Genomic DNA, 17,485 nt, shown 5'->3' on the forward strand with positions numbered 1-17,485 from the left:
TGTGTCTGTGCAAAACATGAGGCGATCGATCTGTGTCATCAATTGTTCCGGAGAAAGGTACATTGAACGTTCGTAATTGTGGCAATAATAATGAAAGCAACGGACCTTGGTTAGTGTCGGGTCCGAAAAGGCGATAGAAATAAAGGCGTACCTTCAACGTGCACGCGTATACGATGTCGGCCGTTCCAACCTGGCCAGTGTTTCTTCCAGCTTTCTCGCTCTCTCCGCGTCCTGAACTGCTTCCCATTGCTCATCCTGGCTTACATAGCTCAAAGGCCTGCTGCTTTGGCCAGACATCGGCCGTTGTGCCCTCAAACTGTCTCTAAGAAACCCGCTCAGCAAAAGCAGTGCTTCCGCGTGTGTGTCCGTATGCCGGGGGAGGGGGTGCCGCTATAATGTGATCCTCGACATCGCCCGTACCAACTCCACTCTGAGCGAGGGTAGCAGCGTACGTTGGTAATGGTGGCCGATGCCAAGGCGCATATGACATGGTTGTGCTCATGGACGACCGCCTGTGAGAGGTAGGAAGAACCTCGCCCGAATGCAAGAAAGCGTATCCTCTCAGCGCGCAGGCGGAATATGCGACGCTCGAGGAATAGGAGCTGGCCCAGGATGCCCACTGCGAATATGACATGAACGAAAAATGACCGAACTGTTTGCCATTGGACCTCCCGCTGCTGCTCGCGACAGGTATTGTGCCGCAGCAACCCATGCTGATATGGTTCCAATCAGGAGGAATAGCTGTGCCAAGAAAGCCAACAGGGTCGTTAGCTGCACTCCACCGAGCGTTGTATCGCGCTTCCAAAAGGTAAGAAAAGGCTTGTTGGACCGGGGGGTATTGTTGGATGAAGGTGAGGATGGAGTTGGATTTGCAGGAGTGGCGATTATGTCAGGAACAGCGTCCCTATCAGCAGGATGCCGTATTGGAAGCGTCGAAGTCGGCGTGGTCGCTCTCGCCTGCTCTCTCTGCCCGTGAAGCTCCTCTGAAAACCCAATTTCTCCTCGCTTCACAGGCAAAGGACCTGCCTCTGGCCGTTGTTCAGGGGTAGAGATACTGGACGACGTCGACGCCATCTGCGGCCGTGGCTTTTTGTGAACAAGTGAAAAAAGAGGTAGACAGTCCTGCGCCTGGCAAGACGTGGGGCAGTAGTGAAGTAGAAAGTTAAAGAATGACAGCGATAATGAATAATGAAGAAATGGAAGAATGAAGGAAGAATTCAGCCCCGCAGCTGATGCTTATGGGTCAAGGTCGCCATGTCAATGTGGGAACTTCCTGCCTTTTGTGCTTTTATGTAAATGCCAGTAATTTAACGAAAATCCTCCAATAGAATTCGGCTAAAAATCGGTATCCTCCTTGGGCTCTTGCCTAGGTATCACTGCCCCAAGGTCCACTACCGTATAGAAAGAAAATGTCTTGGTTTCGGCCTGAGGCTGCTTCGAACCTTTAGACGGAGAAATGTCAAGTCCATCATTTCCTTCCGATGGCGTTGGATCGTCCGAACGGTATGTGTACGTGACGAGCAGGTTAAACTGAAAAATCATAAGCAAAAAAGGGTCCTAGACAGTTCTTTGACTGACCTTGACATGGCCTCGTGCTTCTTTGCCGAGGACCACCTCGCCACCAACGACAGTGACATTTGCCCGCTTCTCTAGAACACCAACAGTTTTGACCTTCCCTCTCCCTTCCTTCTCCCTAGGACGAAGCCCTATTTCATCGTCATCCAAGCCAAACATGTCCATATCCTCATCATCGTCCTCATACTCCCAAGCTTCAGCAAATGCAGCAATAGGAAACACTGACGTTGGCAACGCAATAGAAAATGGTGGTCGACGAGCCTTCTCACCATCGCTCGCTGCAACGTGCACTCTTTGGACCGAAAGGCGGACTTGAATAGGATCATAGAGCGGGTTCGCTAACGCCAAATGGAAGGGATACGTCTTTCCTGCATGCATGGCCGCCGCGGCGCCATCATCGTCTACCGCCGCAGATGCGGTGGATCTATTCATCGTTCGCCGTGCTACGTCCGGGGGTGCTTGCTGTTGATGTGGAAGGGCTACCGTGATAGCGGGCAAGTAATTAGACGCAACGAGCTTAATCTTGTACCGCACAGACTGCGCCTTCTGTTCAGGCTTGATGAGGATATGTGTGCACGCTGGACATCGTTTAGAGCGCTTAGAATGCAACGGTATTCGCAGAGGCCTCAAATCCCTGGAGGTGGGAGTTAGAATGCAAACCAATGTTCACATAGGATACGATATGCACTTACGATGATTGCAAAGACGTTGCCCAGCTATACGTCCACCGCTGCTCCATACTAGCCACTTCAGATATGTTCTCCAGATGTTTCATAAAGTCTACATCAACATCGCCACCGCCGGAGCCATAATGGCTCGCACTCTCAACATCCATCCTACTTTTATACTCGGGCATCTCGTCCTTATTTGGCGTCTTATCCTTCGTAGCTCCCCTCCCTGAACGCGTATGAGGAGTATACTTGGAAACGCCAGGAATGTCACGCGAAAGCGCGGCTGAAGCAGCGGCTGTTATTGAGTTAGAGCGAAGGTGATGTGAGTGCGCGGCGCTACTTGGGACAGCAGAAGAATTAACACCAGAAAGAGAAGATGCGCGTATGACTGGTTCAAAGTGTTCTTTCAACTTTTCGAATTCTAGAGAATCTGGCGCCGAGTCTTCGAATTTCTGTAGTTGGGCTAAACAAATGATAGTTGGAAAAAAGGATGAAAGGGAAATGAGGATGACGCACCAGCTAAACCCGTTGGTTTCTCGAACGTTATTCCCACCTCTGCAGAGTCCCACCTGCAGTGATTACAGAACAAAAAGAACGGTGGTTCACCGACAGTGCTCATAGTTATTGTGAGTCTTCCATCGCCTGGATCTGATGGGTCCGAAGATACAACAGAGAGCGTGTTGCGGCAATTAGGGCACATAAAACAATTCCTAGCACATCTGAATACGTCTCTGTTATACATTCGCCTTCAGCAGCAGAGCTTTGACACACACCGATTCTTCTCTGCGCGAACACTAGCACTCGGGACCTCAAAGAGACAATTTGGGCAGTAGTACCCGCTGACTTCGACAGAAACACAGCGATTGCAGCGTACGGCGTCGCATTCTTCACAAAAGAACAAGGAATGTAACGGGTGGAAGCTGTGCGACGACGACGCGAGATGAGGTGGCGGTGGCGGTACCGATGGGTTTGAAAGACACCGACAGTGATAGAGGACGCTGGGAGCCATGGCGCGTGGTGAGGGCAGGTGGTAATCGGTCGGTTGGATGTGGCTGTGTAATGAATGATGTCACAGTCACGTGGATATCTGTCACCTTCAAGCTGAACAACTGGCAACTTAGCTGTTGCTCTCGACTGTTGGGCAGGACAGGGCACGACTGACCCAAAACATTTCAGGCTCGGAGTCGGATGAGCCAACAACCTCTCAACTAAACCTACAACCCCTTGATTTGATATCTCTTACAGTTCTTTGAAAAGTTCTTAGATCCCGACCGTTCCGCGCCCTGAAACCTCCGAAGTCCGTTCAAGAAAACAAGGCGTATTGTTGTCGAGACGCTTTATAGTTAAAACGTTGATTAGTGCTAGTGAACGTTTGAACGTTGGACGTTCTGAATGGTGACCGGTGACTTTTTAAAATTTCAAGTCGGTCAGTGACGCCGAAAAGCGCGTCTGTAGAAAATCAGAGATATGATTGGCATAGCCTGGCTAGACAATCCCTCCTCTTACAGCCGCTGAACATATGATGTGAACAGGATCTCGACTTGTGTATTGCCCTGATTTATTCAGTTCCCTCATTTCGACAGCACAGGCTGTGCTTGGCATTCTCCAGGATCAGGTGCAACCTCTGCGACGATGAAGAAACTCATAGGTTCCCCGGGAGTAAATCAGATAAATTTTCAGTGAACACAGCAGTAATGATGTACAGGTCGCTTTACTACTAGGACAGCCTCTTGGAGGGAGAGCATCAAAGATTTCCTGAAAGAATAGGGGGGACCCATGCGGCGTCGATCAAACCTGTGCGAATTTCCAAGTCCTTCTGCTACCACCATCACACCTCGTTTTTCTCCTCCTCCTTGCATCCCCTTCAACCCACTGGGCCTACTATCATTTACATGCACTCCCTTATCCCACTGTCTTTAATCCTCACCGTCCTTGATTCCGTGGCACATGCCGTGAAACTACCACTACACGTACGGACAACGAGTCAGCCAAGGTCTCTGGGCCGTCGAGCGAATACAACGATACCCGTGTCGAATTACGGAAATGCTCAATATTATTCTAATATAACTATTGCCGGTCAAGAAGTTTCTGTATTATTGGATACTGGAAGGTGAATTCAAATGTAGGCTGTCTTGCCCCTTGCTGACCTTTCTCTAGTTCCGACCTTTGGGTCAACTTTCCCACCAAAACACCCACGACGACGGATACAGGAAAGTCTCTGACACTGTCGTATGCCATAGGATCTGCTGGAGGTGCGTAATGGTACGCTCCGAACAGGGTCATATTTGACTAACAGCACCTAGGCGACATCCATACTGCACCCGTAGAATTTTATGACTATTCCATCACTTCTCAGGCATTCTGTGCGCTCTATTCTTCTTCATTGCGCCTTGACCGCTCACATCTGACTAGTGCTCGTCACCGACACGAGCTCATTCTCCTCCGACATCCATAGCCAAGGGTATGATGGCCTGATGGGTCTCGGCCCTAACGAAGGAAGCCGAATTCTTGATAAACTCGACAACGATTCGGGCAACTCTGTATTGACCAATGTCTTCTCTCAAGTGTCTAATTCTTCCAAATTCATTTCCTTCCTCCTTGATCGCAGTGGCGATCCCGGGAACAACATCACCGGTCAATTGACAATATCCGAGTATGTCGAAGGCTACGAGAGCATCACCAGTATGCCGGAGATTGATGTCGAGGAAGTACACAAGCTCCTTGAGTCTGGTTCGTCAACTTGTGCTCCTGATTAGGTATTTACTGATCATTTCGCAGAACAACATTGGCAAGCGTTGACGGACAAGAATAATGGCGTCATTGGTCCCGATGGCAAAGTCATACAGATCGATTCTATTGTACCAAAAGCTCCGAATGGCCAGCTAGTTGCCGTCTTCGATTCGGGTTTTACGTTCACCCAAGTGCCCCGCGACTTGTCCGATGCTATCTACGGCCGAGTCCAAGGTGCCTCATATGATTCTGACAATGAGTGGTGGACAGTACCTTGCGGTCAAATGTTAAACATTTCGTTTAACTTTGGAGGCCAAAATTACCCGGTTCATCCACTAGATACCGTTGACGACAACTTTAACATCAAGAACGCCAACGGCACTAGAGTTTGCATCGGTGCTTTCCAACCTATCACCACTGCCTTCAGTCTTCTCGGAAACTATGATATGATCATGGGTATGAACTTTTGTGAGTGGCCAATACTATCAAAGATGCATCATTACTAACGTTACGACAGTGAGGTATGTTGCGTATGTTGTACATGGCTACAAGAACCTGACGAATATTCAAGAAATACATACACACTCATGAATTATGGAAACTGGGCCGATGCTAGCAGCAACGCAAATGATCCGTTTATTCAACTTCTCTCCATCACAAATGTAGAGGACGCTCGCAGCGACTTCGTCAAAGTCCGGTTAGGAGGAAACGACACCACAGGAGATTCTAAATGGGATCTGCTTTCTACCGCTGACATGCAGCATTCACCCGTCTCAGCCGAGGAGAAGAAGAAGAAGTATCAGGAGATGATTCTCAGTCGGTGGCCATACATCCTTGCCGGATGCCTTGTGGCCGTCCTTATCATCCTCGGTCTAATCATCTGGAGATGCTGTTGTCGTCGCAAGGGTGCCAAAGCAGCGAAAACTGCTAAAAAAGGGGGTTGGTTCAAAAAGAACAAGACGGCGCCGACGTCCTATCTTCCATTGCAGGACCAAGGGATGAGGAGTACCGCCGATGTCTCCGTTCCCTATGACCCACACTCCGGACACTACGGGAATGCAGGGTACAAGGCATATTGAAGCTGCTGGCTTGACCGTTGTATTATGTATTTCATCGCATTTGCTTTCAACAAGATATCTCCTATACCCTCTGGATCCAACGTGCCTCCGAGTCGTAGCGCTCCCTATTACGCGACAAGGATGATCTGCATCAAGACACCCCACAGACGCTGTTTCGTGAGATCTCCACAGCCGCAGTTTTGGTACCGTCACCAAAACACGTGAAGGTACACGTCCCGGATCTGCAAGATAACCGAATGCAGATGTTCATTTGAAAATACCAACCTCTTTGTTGGAGACGTATATCTTAACGTATTCGAAAGTCTTCGAATACGCTCCCGCGACGGCATGCATTGCCTACTTATAGTGCATACAGGGGAACAGTGACAAAGATCGGACACTAGCGCCCGTTTTGGCTCAGTCAGGGTCCGGTCGGGGGTTTCATACATTGGCATGTCTTTCCGCACACTGCCGTTTTGCTTTAGTTCGAAAAATAATGCCAGGGGGTGAAACGAAGCGTCTATTCTTGTCTCCTTACCACCATGGTCCCTACAGCGTTCTTGGTCTTGCTATATCTTGCTGCCTACTCCTCGGGATTGCGACTAAAGATTGAAGGCCGACACAATGTTCAAACTCGACATGAGCTCCTGCGACGGGGAAACATGGATGGGACCTCTGCTTTGAACAATAATGCGGATATTAGCTATTATACGAACTTGACGCTTGGTGGGGAGGTCTTTACAGCACTTGTTGATACTGGGAGGTAGGCTACCACCCCTGTGGTACCTTTTCTCTGTACTCATGGTCGTCTTAGTTCGGACTTGTGGGTTGCAGGTAGTATTACGGATAGTGTCGACACTGGGGCGACTTCTGGGGTCAGCTATGCCGTTGGCGGAGTGAAAGGTGGGTCTCAGTTATTCAATGGCCCAACCGTTTATCCGTTCTCACTGTACTAGGTCCCATTAAAACTTCAACCCTTCAATTCGCTGGGTACACCGTGCAGGATCAAGCATTCCGTGCGTTATCTTCTGTTATCCCTCGTTATGGAATTCTTCTTACCCAGAAATAAAGTCCAAGTCACACCCGACAGTGATAATGCGAAAGGAACAGGACTGCTTGGCCTTGGACCTACGTCCGGGTCCAATATCTATACTACATTGAATACCTCAGCTGGATACGCGGTGCTGGACCGTATTTTTCTACAAAATACCTCAACCCCAAACTATTTGACGGTACTTCTGGGACGCACCCAAGGTACGTGATTGATTATTCTAAATCCCCCTCTCAGTGACCAGCGGTTCATGTTGGTGTAGATCCAACCGATGTCTTTCCCGGTGATATATCGATCGGAGAACTTATACCCGGCTATAGTAGTGTCGAGAATGAACCAAAACTAGACGTTACCATAGTCCCCGTTCGAGCATCCAGCGATCAACATTTCCAGATCTTGTTAGACCAGAACGGCTTACTAGGGTCAGATGGGCAGCCAGCATCCATCACGACCGAGGTGCAGCAGACGTCAAATTCAAAGCAGGCTACTGCTGTTGTAGACACCGGTTTTTCATTGAGTCAGGTACCCAAGTGCGTGAACATGGTCTCTCTCTAGCTTCAGGGAAATGTTTGATGAACGGTTTACCGCTTCGATTAGGTCCGTTGCGGATGCGATATACAGTCGCTTCTCTGGCGCAGAATACCATAATATAACAGGCATTGGCGAAGCATGGCTTGTACCCTGCGATCAAGAAGTAAACATTACATTTAAATTTAGTAGTATTAGCTACCCTATACATCCCCTGGATGCTACCATGTATGGGCTGTTCTCTCCGTCATTGTACAGCTGACAACTTTTCTAGGGATCCATCTCTATTGGGATTGACTGGCGTTGTGAATTCAGAAGGTCAATCTTCGTGCATAGGTTCGGTGCGTTACATCACTCCCAAGTACTTTATCGCCTTTGACGTTACATACCACAGTTTCAACCTATCAGCTTTTCAACGCCAGGCGCCCAAACGTACGATATGATTCTCGGAATGTCGTTCCGTGAGCAATGTACTAGTTCTAAGAATGCTCCGCACTGATATTCAGTATCCCAGTTCGCAATGTTTATGCCGTCTTCAACTATGGAGACTTTATAGCTGAAGGAAATGACACCAGCAATCGCGGAGATCCCTACGTTCAATTCCTTTCCACGACCGACCCTACTGAAGGTAGATTTCGCTGTCTTTCTTTTCCTGTAAATCCTAATAGACTGCAGCACATTCCGATTTCGTCACTGTCCGCTTGAACGGTAACGATACTACCGGCGGCCAGACCCTCAATGGTCCAACTTCCAGTGGCAGCGGTGGTCTTCCCAGGGCCGTATATTTTGGTATCGCCGCCGGTGTTCTCGGTCTTGGTCTCCTCCTTATGGTGTGCGCTTTCTTTATGAATCGACGGAAAAAGCGGGGCAGCACATCTTATCGTCCAATATCGTCGCCATCGCCTCCCGTGGATATGCAGCTTCATGCGAACCCTCCACGATACAGTCTACCGCCACAGTACGACTATGCTTCGTCAGAACCGTATCACGATCGACCGCAGATGCCTGCTCAGGCCCAGTTGTACGATCCACAACATAGCCAACATATGCCGTCCGTGCAGTACGGGGGATCTTATCAAAATCCATGGGACGGCGCTCGGTGACATTAATGAGGGCGCTTTCCTGCTATGAGGCTTAGTGATATCTGTTAATGCTTCCATCCTTATTTGGATATACGCACTGTTTACTTATTTTACATGTATTCATGGGACTGCGCATTTAGTAGAGTTGGATTTGTACAGTGAGTGAAATGTGGAACCCTTGGTGTATATGAGTATAAGTAGATTGCTGAAAAAAAAAAATATAGTAACGAAGCTTGAAAATATGGTTTACATTCTTTATAAGTGCAACACACAACACCAGAGAGAATCGAGCTACAAGAACCTTCTTTGAGAAGCGGCCCGGCGTCGTTGGTGCTCCCTACTCGTATTTCCAGTTCAGTTGATGTCGGAAGTTGTACCAAGGAATATCCCATATAAACAGACCAATGCTCACTGTTTCGTCTGTAGAGGAGCAAGAAAGGTCGGCAATCTCCGGACAAACACACCCTTCTATTTTTGGGTTCCCCTCTTCGCCTACCACCGCCATTATGCCTGTCTTTGACAGTCCTTCCAAGTCGCGCTTCGACATGGTCAGGGAGGAGAGGAACGAGGAACGAGAAGGTCTGCTCTCTGGATCTCAATCATTTCAGTCCCAATGCGAGAAAGGTGAAGGCACGTTGCACCCAGCATGGCCGAGGAACAGAATTGTCGGTGTTGCCGCGTCATTCATACTGTTGCTTATCTGCGGAACGTTTGCCCGGTCGCTTGTCTGCTCAAGAACTCCTTACTCTCACCCAAATCTCCATTTCCATGGCGAAGAACTTCGGTCGAACGGGACGCATGATTTCAAGAGGACTGTGCTCATTATATCTATAGACGGCTTACGGTACGTTTGGCAGTAGTAGTATGACTCCAACTGATACTCACAAGCTTGAATTAGGGCGGACTACCTCGACCGAGGGCTGACACCTCATCTCCTTGATATCAGTAAGAAGGGACTGCGAGCCAAGGCCATGAAGCCGATTTTTCCGGTACCGTCCTATTCGTTGGATAAATAGCCTTTCTCTAATGCCGGCTTTAACACCGTAACAGACTTTGACGTTCCCGTGAGTTACAAATCGCTCCTCTGCACCCAATGTCTGACCTCGTCTTCAGCAATCATTGGGCTTTGATGTGTGTACCATCGAATGCAGGGTCGCGTTTTCTCTGAACCGCAGCCTAGGACTGGTCTATACGCCGAATCCCACGGCATAGTAGCTAACGTACGTTCCTCACTCGCGGAGTCTTTTCCATAGCTGATTGTGACACAGAATTTTTGGGATCCGGCAAGTAATGAAGAGTTCCATTACAACCAGGAAGCATCGTCTTGGAAACCAGATTGGTGGTTTGGCGAACCGGTAAGCTTGCTAGTCTCTTGGTATTACAGAAATGCCTGAATTTGTGCCGTAGATGTGGGAATCTGCTGGAAAGGCAGGAATCATCACAGCAAATCTGATGTGGTAAGGGACTACGAGTTCGGATTATGATTTCATGTTCAATGGTGTTAGGCCGGGCCCGCCCAAGACGAGTTCTGGAGCCGTTCCTACCTACTTTATTCCTTGGAGGGTAAACACATCGTTATTGTTACCTCATACCCGAACTCATCGATACACAGGATAGAGTCCCTCTTGCTGAAAAGCTTGAACAGCTCCTAGCTTGGATAGATCTTCCTTTCGAAGAACGACCTCAGTTGATTATGGGTATTACGTTTGTTCTTTATCTCATTACCTTGTGCTCAAACCAACCAGGGTACGAACCGTCATTGGACCAAGCCGGCCATGCAACGGGACCTATGTCCGCAGCAGTCAATGTAAGTCGCCCGATCCAATGTTTTCTAGCTGCTGATCTTTGGCAGAAAACCCTTGGTCAAGTGGATACGTTTGCAAAAGACTTGCATACTGCTCTTGAACAACGTAATCTTACTGACATTGTCGACATCGTCTTCGTCAGCGACCATGGGATGACGGACACCAGTCACCCCGAGCTGGTGTACATGGACAACATCATTGGCGAAGAGGGCCTTACCATGATTCAACATGAAGACGGGTGGCCCTCTATGGGACTGAGGTTTTACCCGGAAGCCAATGCATCACACTATCTCGAGCTTCTCCTCAAGGCATCAGACGAAAATCCAGAGAAATTCGATGTCTACACTCATGAAACGATGCCAGAGAGGTATCATTTTACCAACAATGATAGAATTGCGCCTATATATGTGGTTCCCAAGATTGGATATTCTTTGACAACCAAGGCAGAGGGTAACACCGGCATGTCCAAAGGCGTATGTAGTTTAACTTGTCGATGCTTCGCGACCTAATTGGTCTCTCAGAACCACGGATACGACAACAAGGAACCATCCATGCACGCCATGTTCGTCGCGCACGGCCCTTTCTCTGCTGTTGTGAAGGCGTTGCATCACGGCCGGTCACTCTCAGCTCGTTTCTTATCCAGGCCCAACAAGGGTTGGCACTCCACCTCCGATGACACCTATGTCATGAACACATTCCAGAATGTAGAAGTATACAACCTCGTTATGAAGTTGTTGGGAATCGAACAGCATGCGGCGCACACAAATGGTACAGTCGGATTCTGGGACAAGTACTTCTAGATGATCATACCTTATGGACCTTGTAATTACATACTTTGTAATCTCACTATTCATCTAAACGGTCTAATCGATTTATTTTGGCAGATACATATCCAATTCATTAATCAGGTTGTGTAAGTGGTAGCGCTAAAAATGGGAATACCGTCACCATATTAACAGAGCGATACCCGCTCCTACCCTGTCGAACAGAGACGCCCACTTCAATATATCAATCTCTTCGAGTCGCTGGAGAAATACTATTTTCCTGTATTCGAGAGTATGCTCCTTGCATTGCCTCTAACGGCGGTCAATATGGATCATCGATCGGACCATTGATTGCACGATCAAGACGATCGGTTGCTAAGGATAGGTCTCAGTCTTGCACCGCCATTTTCCTTTAGTTCGCTCCCGCTGAATTTTTTATAAAAATACCAGGGCAGTGAAATCAAACGCCTATTCTTGTCTCTTTACCACCCTAGTTGATGACGGTGAAGATCTATATTGGCGAAAACGTGTCGTTATGGGCGAAGACACCGAGGCATCCGGCAGGTACGCTACGACTGTTTAGGACAGTGCCACTACTCATTGCTATGCTATTCTACTTTGCAGCTCTACGAAAGGTAGATTTCTCGTGCATAATTCTATTACTCTTTTTGTGGTGCTAAATAGTGTCGTGTCTTCATATCACCCTGCTTCATACGGAAAAGATGAAAAAAGAGAAACATAATTTGTCTAACTACCCTTTCCTTCCCCATCTCGTGATCAAGCGGCTCCCTCTAGGGCGAGCGCTTTCACCGGTGGGCGTCAGGTTAGGTATCGGAAGTTGTCTTGGGAGGTGGTGTCGAAGTACAGCCGCTTGCAGCTCCCGCTTCGCTGCTACAGTGCCCGCTGACCTCGTCCGTATCCTTCTGGTTCATATCTGTCATTATTCCCGCAAGTGTATCATGTCTTTCCGCGCACTACCATTTTCCTTTACTTTGCTTTCCGGGGTTTATAATGGCGGCATCAGGAGGATAAGGCCAAGCGACGAGTATCCACGTCTCTCTACCACGACCATAGCTACTACGACGGCGCTCTTGACCTTTCTGTACCTTACTGCCTACTCCTCTGGATTGGAACTGAAGATTGAAGGCCGACGCAATCTTAATACTCGACATGAACTCCTACGACGAGGAAACATTACCGGGACCTCTCCCTTGAGCGATACTGCAGATATGAGCTATTATACGACATTGAAACTTGGTAGGGAAGTCTTTTCAGCGCTTGTCGATACTGGAAGGTAGGTTACTACCTTTGTAGGACGTTCTCTCTGTACTCATTGTCGTCTTAGTGCAGACTTATAGGTTGCAGGCAGTGTTATGGATAGCATCGACGCTGGCGCGACTTCTGGGGTCACATATGCTATTGGTGGAGCGAAAGGTGAGTATCACCTGTTCGGTAGTCCAAGTCTCCGTTCTTACTGCTACCAGGGCCCATAAAAACTTCAACTCTTGAATTTTCCAGATACACCGTACGGGATCAAGCGTTCAGTATGTCATGCTATTTCCTACGATTGAAGTTTTCCTACCCAGAAGTATAGTGGAAGTCACGCCCGACACTGACAACAAGAAAGGAAAAGGAGTGATAGGCCTTGGACCGACATCCGGGTCCAACATCTACAATACATTGAATACCTCAGCCGGATTCGCGGTGCTGGACCGTATATTTCTACAAAACACATCAACCCCAAACTACCTGACGGTGCTTCTGGGACGCACCGAAGGTACGTGATTGATCGTCCTTCTCGTTAATCAATGACTCATATTGGCGTAGATCCTGCAGAGGTCGTTTCCGGTGAGATATCAATCGGAGAGCTTTTAGACGGTTATAGTCATGTCGAGAGTCAACCGAGACTAGAGGTCATCAAAGTCCCTGTCAACGACTACACCGCTGTTCAGCATTTCCAGGTCCTATTAGACCAGGACGGCTTACTAGGACTAGACGGACAGCCAGTATCTATCACCACCAAGGTGGATAGGTCATCGAATTCAAAACAGGCTACTGTCGTCATAGACTGTGGTTTTTCGTTGAGCCAAGTACCCCGGTACGTGAATATGGTCTATCTTCAAGGGAAAGTCTGGTAAATTTATCTGCTGAATCAGAACTGTTGCGGATGCAATATACAGTCGCTTCTTTGGCGCTGAGTACCTTACTACAGCAGAAAACGGCGAATTCTGGATTGTACCTTGTGGCGCAGAAATAAACATTACATTCAAGTTCGGCGGTAATAGCATCCATATACATCCCCTGGGCGCTACGATGTATGGTTTCTTGTTCTCTCTGTCAGTACGCGGCTAACAACTTTCTAGGGATCCATCTATATTAGGATACACCGGCCTTGTGAATTCAAAAAATCAACCGTTGTGCATAGGCTCGGTACGTACAAACTGCTCTCAAGCACTTTACCGTCCTTGATGTTATATATCAATAGTTTCAACCAATCAGTTCTTCGGCGTCAGGGAAAACGTACGATATGATTCTCGGAATGTCGTTCCGTGAGTAATGCGCTAGTTATGCATGCTTGGTACTGAAAGTCAGTATCATAGTTCGCAATGTTTACGCCGCCTTCAACTTTGGAGACTTCGTAGCTGGTGGAAATGATACAAGCAATCGTGGAGATCCTTACCTTCAATTCCTATCTACGACTGACCCTATTGAAGGCAAGTTTCGCGGTCTATCATTTACCGATGAATTCTAATGCATCGCAGCGCATTCCGATTTCGTCGCTGCTAGCTTGAGCGGCAAGTAATGTGTAAGGGATATGAGTTGGGTACGGACCGCTAGCGCTAAGTTTGTAATTTATTAATACTTGCTTATCTGCATCTTTGAACTGCTACGTGTGCCGTCGACGCAATACGAGGATCTCATCAAATAATGCCTTACGGACCTTATATATGCTATGCAATCTTACCACCCATCTGAACGGCCTAATTTTTTATCTGTTTATATCCTGTTTATTAACCAGGTGGAGATGGATAGCATTAAAAACGGAGATATCTCAAACGTCAATATGGAGGCATGGAAAACGAGGAAACTACAGAATGTTGCAGTTCTTTCTCCACCATGATCCGGATAGGACCAATCGTCGAATAATGACCATCAGCGTCGAAACCATATGGTTTCCAGCCCAGTCCATCTGGGTGTGATCTCTATTTATTCCCTCCGCTGCTTCAATGTTTTCATAAAGCTTGGAGGCTACCTCGAGAGGAGGTGCGAAAGTCTCACCGCCCCACTGGCATTTAGAAGGTTTCACAGTAGTTGAGGTTGCTTTGAAAGGTGATCAGTGTGGAAGTACTGTTCCAAGGAATTTTCCATTCCTTACACCTCACCCGGTACAATTTATACCACAACTGGGTAGGGCGTTGGCAGTATCGCCCGTATCACCGTTTTACGGCCGTACTATACCGTCGAGCGTTCAAAAAAAGACCATTACGGTACGGTTACGGGTCGCCCGTACGTGTTAAGTACTCGTGTACGGGTATGGTGGTCATCCCTAATTGTTGCACCAGAGCGCCAAGAGCACGATCATCGAGACGATCGGTTACTAAGTATAGGTCTTCCACTCACCATCATCTTCCTTTAGCTCGCTTCGAAACCAAGCGTGTATTCTTGTCTCTCTAATATCATGGATGAAAACCTATGGTAACCTCCATCACTCATTTTTATGGGCGAAGAAGCATGAACGCGGGACGCTGACCATCTGACCATTCAGAACTGTGCCACTAGTACTCATTATGATTGCTGTGCTATTCCACCCAGCGGCTCTACGAAAGGTAGAACTCTCGTGCAGGATTCTATTAATCTTTCTGTGATGCTAAATGGCGTCGCGCTTTCACACGACTACCCTACCTACAGAAAAGACGAGGAAAGAAGGGAAACATAACTTGTTTAACTGCTCTTTCGTTCTCTACCTCCTGAGCAGGCGACTTCCTCTATAGCAAGCATCAAAAAGTTGAACGTCGGAAGTTATTGTGGGGCATGATGCTGATGTACAGCCGCTTGTAGCTCCCGCTTCACTACACTGCCTGGTGACTTCTTCTGTGTCCTTCTGGTTTATATCCTATTTCTTTTCGCAACGTTGCCACGCACTGCCATTTCCTCTACTTTACTTCCTGTCGTTTCATCAGAATGTTTATAGGGACACCAGGAGGATAAAAACAAGCGACTGTCATCCTCGTCTCCTCATCACTATGGCCACTACGACGTTCTTGCCCTTGTTATGCCTTGCTGCCTACTCCTCTGGATTGCAACTGAAGATTGAAGGCCGACACGATGTTCAAACTCGACATGAACTCCTACAACGGGGAAACATCAATGGGACCTCTACCTTGATCAATATTGCGGATTTACGCTATTATACGAACTTGACGCTTGGTGGGGAAGTCTTTTCAGTGCTTGTCGATACCGGGAGGTAGGTTACTACCCCTATAGTACCTTTTCTCCGTACTCATGGCTGTCTTAGTTCAGACTTGTGGGTTGCAGGTAGTATTACGGATAGTGTCGACACTGGGGCGAACTCTGAGCTCATCTATGGTATTGGTGAAGCGAAAGGCGAGTATCACCTGTTCAGTAGTCCAAGTCCCCATCCTTACTGCTACCAGGGCCCATAAAAACTTCAACTCTTGAATTTGCCAAATACACCGTACGGGATCAAGCATTCAGTATGTCATGTTATTTCCTACGATTGAAATTTTTTTACCCAGAAGTACAGTGGAAGTCACGCCAGACGATGACCATGAGGAAGGAATAGGACTGATAGGCCTTGGACCGACATCCGGGTCCAACATCTACAATACATTGAATACCTCAGCCGGATACGCGGTGCTGGACCGTATATTTCTGCAAAACACATCAACACCAAACTATTTGACGGTGCTTCTGGGACGCGCTGAAGGTACGTGATCGATCGTGCCTCTCGGTAATCAATGGCTCATGTTGGTGTAGATCCAGCCGATGTCTTTCCCGGTGAGATATCAATCGGAGAGCTTTTAGACGGATATAGTCATGTCGAGAGTGAACCGAAACTCGAGGTCACCAGACTCACTGCTCGCGACTACCCCGCCGCTCAGCATTTCCAGGTCCTATTAGACCAGGACGGCTTATTAGGACCAGACGGACAGCCAGTATCTATCACCACCGAGGTGGATGGGACATCAAACTCAAAGCAGGCGACTGTCGTTGTAGACAGTGGTACTTCATTGAACCTGGTACCTAAGTACGTGAATATGGTTTATCTTCAGGGAAAAGTCTGATAAATTTACTTGTTGAATCAGATCTGTTGCTGATGCGATATACAGTCGCTTCTCTGGTGCAGAATACCAAGTTAATATAACAGGCGTTGGCGATGTATGGATTGTACCTTGCGATGAAGAAGTAAACATTACATTCAAATTTAGCGGTAATAGCTACCATATACATCCCCTGGATGCTACGATGTATGGTTTCTTGTTCTCTCTATCAGTACGCAGCTAACAACTTCCCTAGGGATCCATCTCTATGGGGATTAACCGACCTTGTGAACTCAAAAAACCAGTCGTCGTGCATTGGCTCGGTGCGTACACACTGCACCCAAGCACTTTATCGTCCTTGACGTTGAATACACAGTTTCAACCTATCTTTTCTTCGGCGTCGGGTGCAACGTACGATATGATTCTCGGAATGTCGTTCCGTGAGTAATGCGCTAGTTATTCATGCTTGGTACTGAAAGTCAGTATCATAGTTCGCAATGTTTACGCCGTCTTCAACTTTGGAGACTTCGTAGGTAATGGAAGTGATATAAGCAACCGTGGAGATCCTTACATCCAACTCCTGTCCACGACCGACCCGACTGAGGGTATGTTTAGCAGTTTTCTCTTTACCGGTAAATTCTAATGGATTGCAGCGCATTCCGATTTCGTCACTGCTCGCTTGAGCGGCAATGTGTAAGGGATATAGATTATGTACGAGCTGCTAGCTATATATTTATTTACCTAAAGCCTTTGGACTACTACGTATGTCGTCAGTCTAATACGCAGCTACGGGGATCTTATCAAATGATATCTTACGGACCTTAAAGTTATGCTATGTGATCTTACCATCCATCTAAACGGCCTAATTGATCCGTTTTGGCAGATAAATATCCTGTTCATTAATCAGGTTGTACAAGTGGAGAATGATAGCACTAGAAA

General features: G+C 47.7%; 7 protein-coding genes across 7 annotated transcripts; 5 read left to right on the forward strand and 2 right to left on the reverse strand.

Annotated features, from left to right (window-relative positions):
- Positions 1–153: 153 nt before the first annotated feature.
- EV420DRAFT_1618202 (uncharacterized protein) lies at positions 154–1,074 on the reverse strand (the record flags this gene model as incomplete). The annotated part of the gene is given in 4 exon segments (XM_060475313.1): positions 154–350; positions 421–558; positions 587–619; positions 639–1,074. 4 exon segments carry the CDS (start codon positions 1,072–1,074, stop codon positions 154–156), a joined length of 804 nt encoding a protein of 267 aa, XP_060335352.1.
- Positions 1,075–1,204: 130 nt separating this feature from the next.
- EV420DRAFT_1033109 (dynactin p62 family-domain-containing protein) lies at positions 1,205–3,283 on the reverse strand. The gene is made up of 5 exons (XM_060465414.1): positions 3,020–3,283; positions 2,763–2,965; positions 2,268–2,709; positions 1,579–2,209; positions 1,205–1,530 (listed from the first exon to the last, which is right to left on the reverse strand). The coding sequence occupies exons 1-5, from the start codon at positions 3,253–3,255 to the stop codon at positions 1,336–1,338; spliced, it is 1,707 nt and encodes a 568-aa protein (XP_060335353.1). The 5' UTR covers positions 3,256–3,283; the 3' UTR covers positions 1,205–1,335.
- Positions 3,284–4,138: 855 nt separating this feature from the next.
- Positions 4,139–6,055, forward strand: EV420DRAFT_1618204 (aspartic peptidase A1; the record flags this gene model as incomplete). The annotated part of the gene is made up of 7 exons (XM_060475314.1): positions 4,139–4,356; positions 4,404–4,498; positions 4,550–4,609; positions 4,659–4,976; positions 5,025–5,444; positions 5,494–5,497; positions 5,548–6,055. The coding sequence occupies 7 exons, from the start codon at positions 4,139–4,141 to the stop codon at positions 6,053–6,055; spliced, it is 1,623 nt and encodes a 540-aa protein (XP_060335354.1).
- A 261-nt stretch (positions 6,056–6,316) lies between these two features.
- EV420DRAFT_1033329 (aspartic peptidase domain-containing protein) lies at positions 6,317–8,934 on the forward strand. Its single transcript, XM_060465416.1, has 10 exons — positions 6,317–6,797; positions 6,849–6,937; positions 6,991–7,050; positions 7,106–7,288; positions 7,348–7,615; positions 7,683–7,841; positions 7,888–7,954; positions 8,008–8,074; positions 8,128–8,241; positions 8,289–8,934. Exons 1-10 carry the CDS (start codon positions 6,577–6,579, stop codon positions 8,714–8,716), a joined length of 1,656 nt encoding a protein of 551 aa, XP_060335355.1. The 5' UTR covers positions 6,317–6,576; the 3' UTR covers positions 8,717–8,934.
- Positions 8,935–9,123: 189 nt separating this feature from the next.
- EV420DRAFT_1515510 (Phosphodiest-domain-containing protein) lies at positions 9,124–11,383 on the forward strand. The gene is made up of 11 exons (XM_060471894.1): positions 9,124–9,539; positions 9,594–9,684; positions 9,746–9,759; positions 9,809–9,826; positions 9,876–9,915; positions 9,964–10,050; positions 10,103–10,152; positions 10,201–10,258; positions 10,308–10,392; positions 10,441–10,973; positions 11,022–11,383. The coding sequence occupies exons 1-11, from the start codon at positions 9,202–9,204 to the stop codon at positions 11,298–11,300; spliced, it is 1,593 nt and encodes a 530-aa protein (XP_060335356.1). The 5' UTR covers positions 9,124–9,201; the 3' UTR covers positions 11,301–11,383.
- An 840-nt stretch (positions 11,384–12,223) lies between these two features.
- EV420DRAFT_1637800 (aspartic peptidase domain-containing protein) lies at positions 12,224–14,016 on the forward strand (the record flags this gene model as incomplete). Its single annotated transcript, XM_060476758.1, has 9 exons — positions 12,224–12,558; positions 12,634–12,698; positions 12,749–12,808; positions 12,859–13,041; positions 13,092–13,362; positions 13,421–13,579; positions 13,628–13,694; positions 13,750–13,813; positions 13,865–14,016. 9 exons carry the CDS (start codon positions 12,224–12,226, stop codon positions 14,014–14,016), a joined length of 1,356 nt encoding a protein of 451 aa, XP_060335357.1.
- Positions 14,017–15,265: 1,249 nt separating this feature from the next.
- EV420DRAFT_1033594 (aspartic peptidase domain-containing protein) lies at positions 15,266–17,346 on the forward strand. The gene is made up of 10 exons (XM_060465417.1): positions 15,266–15,729; positions 15,781–15,869; positions 15,920–15,979; positions 16,030–16,212; positions 16,263–16,533; positions 16,592–16,753; positions 16,803–16,869; positions 16,923–16,986; positions 17,038–17,151; positions 17,200–17,346. Exons 1-10 carry the CDS (start codon positions 15,509–15,511, stop codon positions 17,241–17,243), a joined length of 1,275 nt encoding a protein of 424 aa, XP_060335358.1. The 5' UTR covers positions 15,266–15,508; the 3' UTR covers positions 17,244–17,346.
- Positions 17,347–17,485: the final 139 nt, after the last annotated feature.

This window comes from Desarmillaria tabescens (assembly GCF_030435595.1).
Source record: "Desarmillaria tabescens strain CCBAS 213 chromosome Unknown EV420scaffold_6, whole genome shotgun sequence".
Taxonomy (NCBI): Eukaryota; Fungi; Basidiomycota; class Agaricomycetes; order Agaricales; family Physalacriaceae; genus Desarmillaria; species Desarmillaria tabescens.

What these genes read in the sequence shown, in the direction of transcription:
- EV420DRAFT_1515510 (XM_060471894.1), top strand. Translation starts at nt 9,202, where the DNA reads ATGCCTGTCTTTGACAGTCCTTCCAAGTCGCGCTTCGACATGGTCAGG. An exon ending in ATTGGTGGTTTGGCGAACCG is followed by an intron (nt 10,051 to 10,102) that starts GTAAGCTTGCTA and finishes TTTGTGCCGTAG; the next exon opens with ATGTGGGAATCTGCTGGAAA. An exon ending in ACACCGGCATGTCCAAAGGC is followed by an intron (nt 10,974 to 11,021) that starts GTATGTAGTTTA and finishes TTGGTCTCTCAG; the next exon opens with AACCACGGATACGACAACAA.
- EV420DRAFT_1033109 (XM_060465414.1), bottom strand. Translation starts at nt 3,255, where the DNA reads ATGGCTCCCAGCGTCCTCTATCACTGTCGGTGTCTTTCAAACCCATCG. An exon ending in GTTCGCGCAGAGAAGAATCG is followed by an intron (nt 2,966 to 3,019) that starts GTGTGTGTCAAA and finishes AGACGTATTCAG; the next exon opens with ATGTGCTAGGAATTGTTTTA. An exon ending in GAAACCAACGGGTTTAGCTG is followed by an intron (nt 2,710 to 2,762) that starts GTGCGTCATCCT and finishes TCATTTGTTTAG; the next exon opens with CCCAACTACAGAAATTCGAA.
- EV420DRAFT_1033594 (XM_060465417.1), top strand. Translation starts at nt 15,509, where the DNA reads ATGGCCACTACGACGTTCTTGCCCTTGTTATGCCTTGCTGCCTACTCC. An exon ending in TGGTATTGGTGAAGCGAAAG is followed by an intron (nt 15,870 to 15,919) that starts GCGAGTATCACC and finishes TACTGCTACCAG; the next exon opens with GGCCCATAAAAACTTCAACT. An exon ending in AGTCGTCGTGCATTGGCTCG is followed by an intron (nt 16,870 to 16,922) that starts GTGCGTACACAC and finishes TTGAATACACAG; the next exon opens with TTTCAACCTATCTTTTCTTC.
- EV420DRAFT_1033329 (XM_060465416.1), top strand. Translation starts at nt 6,577, where the DNA reads ATGGTCCCTACAGCGTTCTTGGTCTTGCTATATCTTGCTGCCTACTCC. An exon ending in ACTTCTGGGACGCACCCAAG is followed by an intron (nt 7,289 to 7,347) that starts GTACGTGATTGA and finishes ATGTTGGTGTAG; the next exon opens with ATCCAACCGATGTCTTTCCC. An exon ending in GATTCTCGGAATGTCGTTCC is followed by an intron (nt 8,075 to 8,127) that starts GTGAGCAATGTA and finishes TCAGTATCCCAG; the next exon opens with TTCGCAATGTTTATGCCGTC.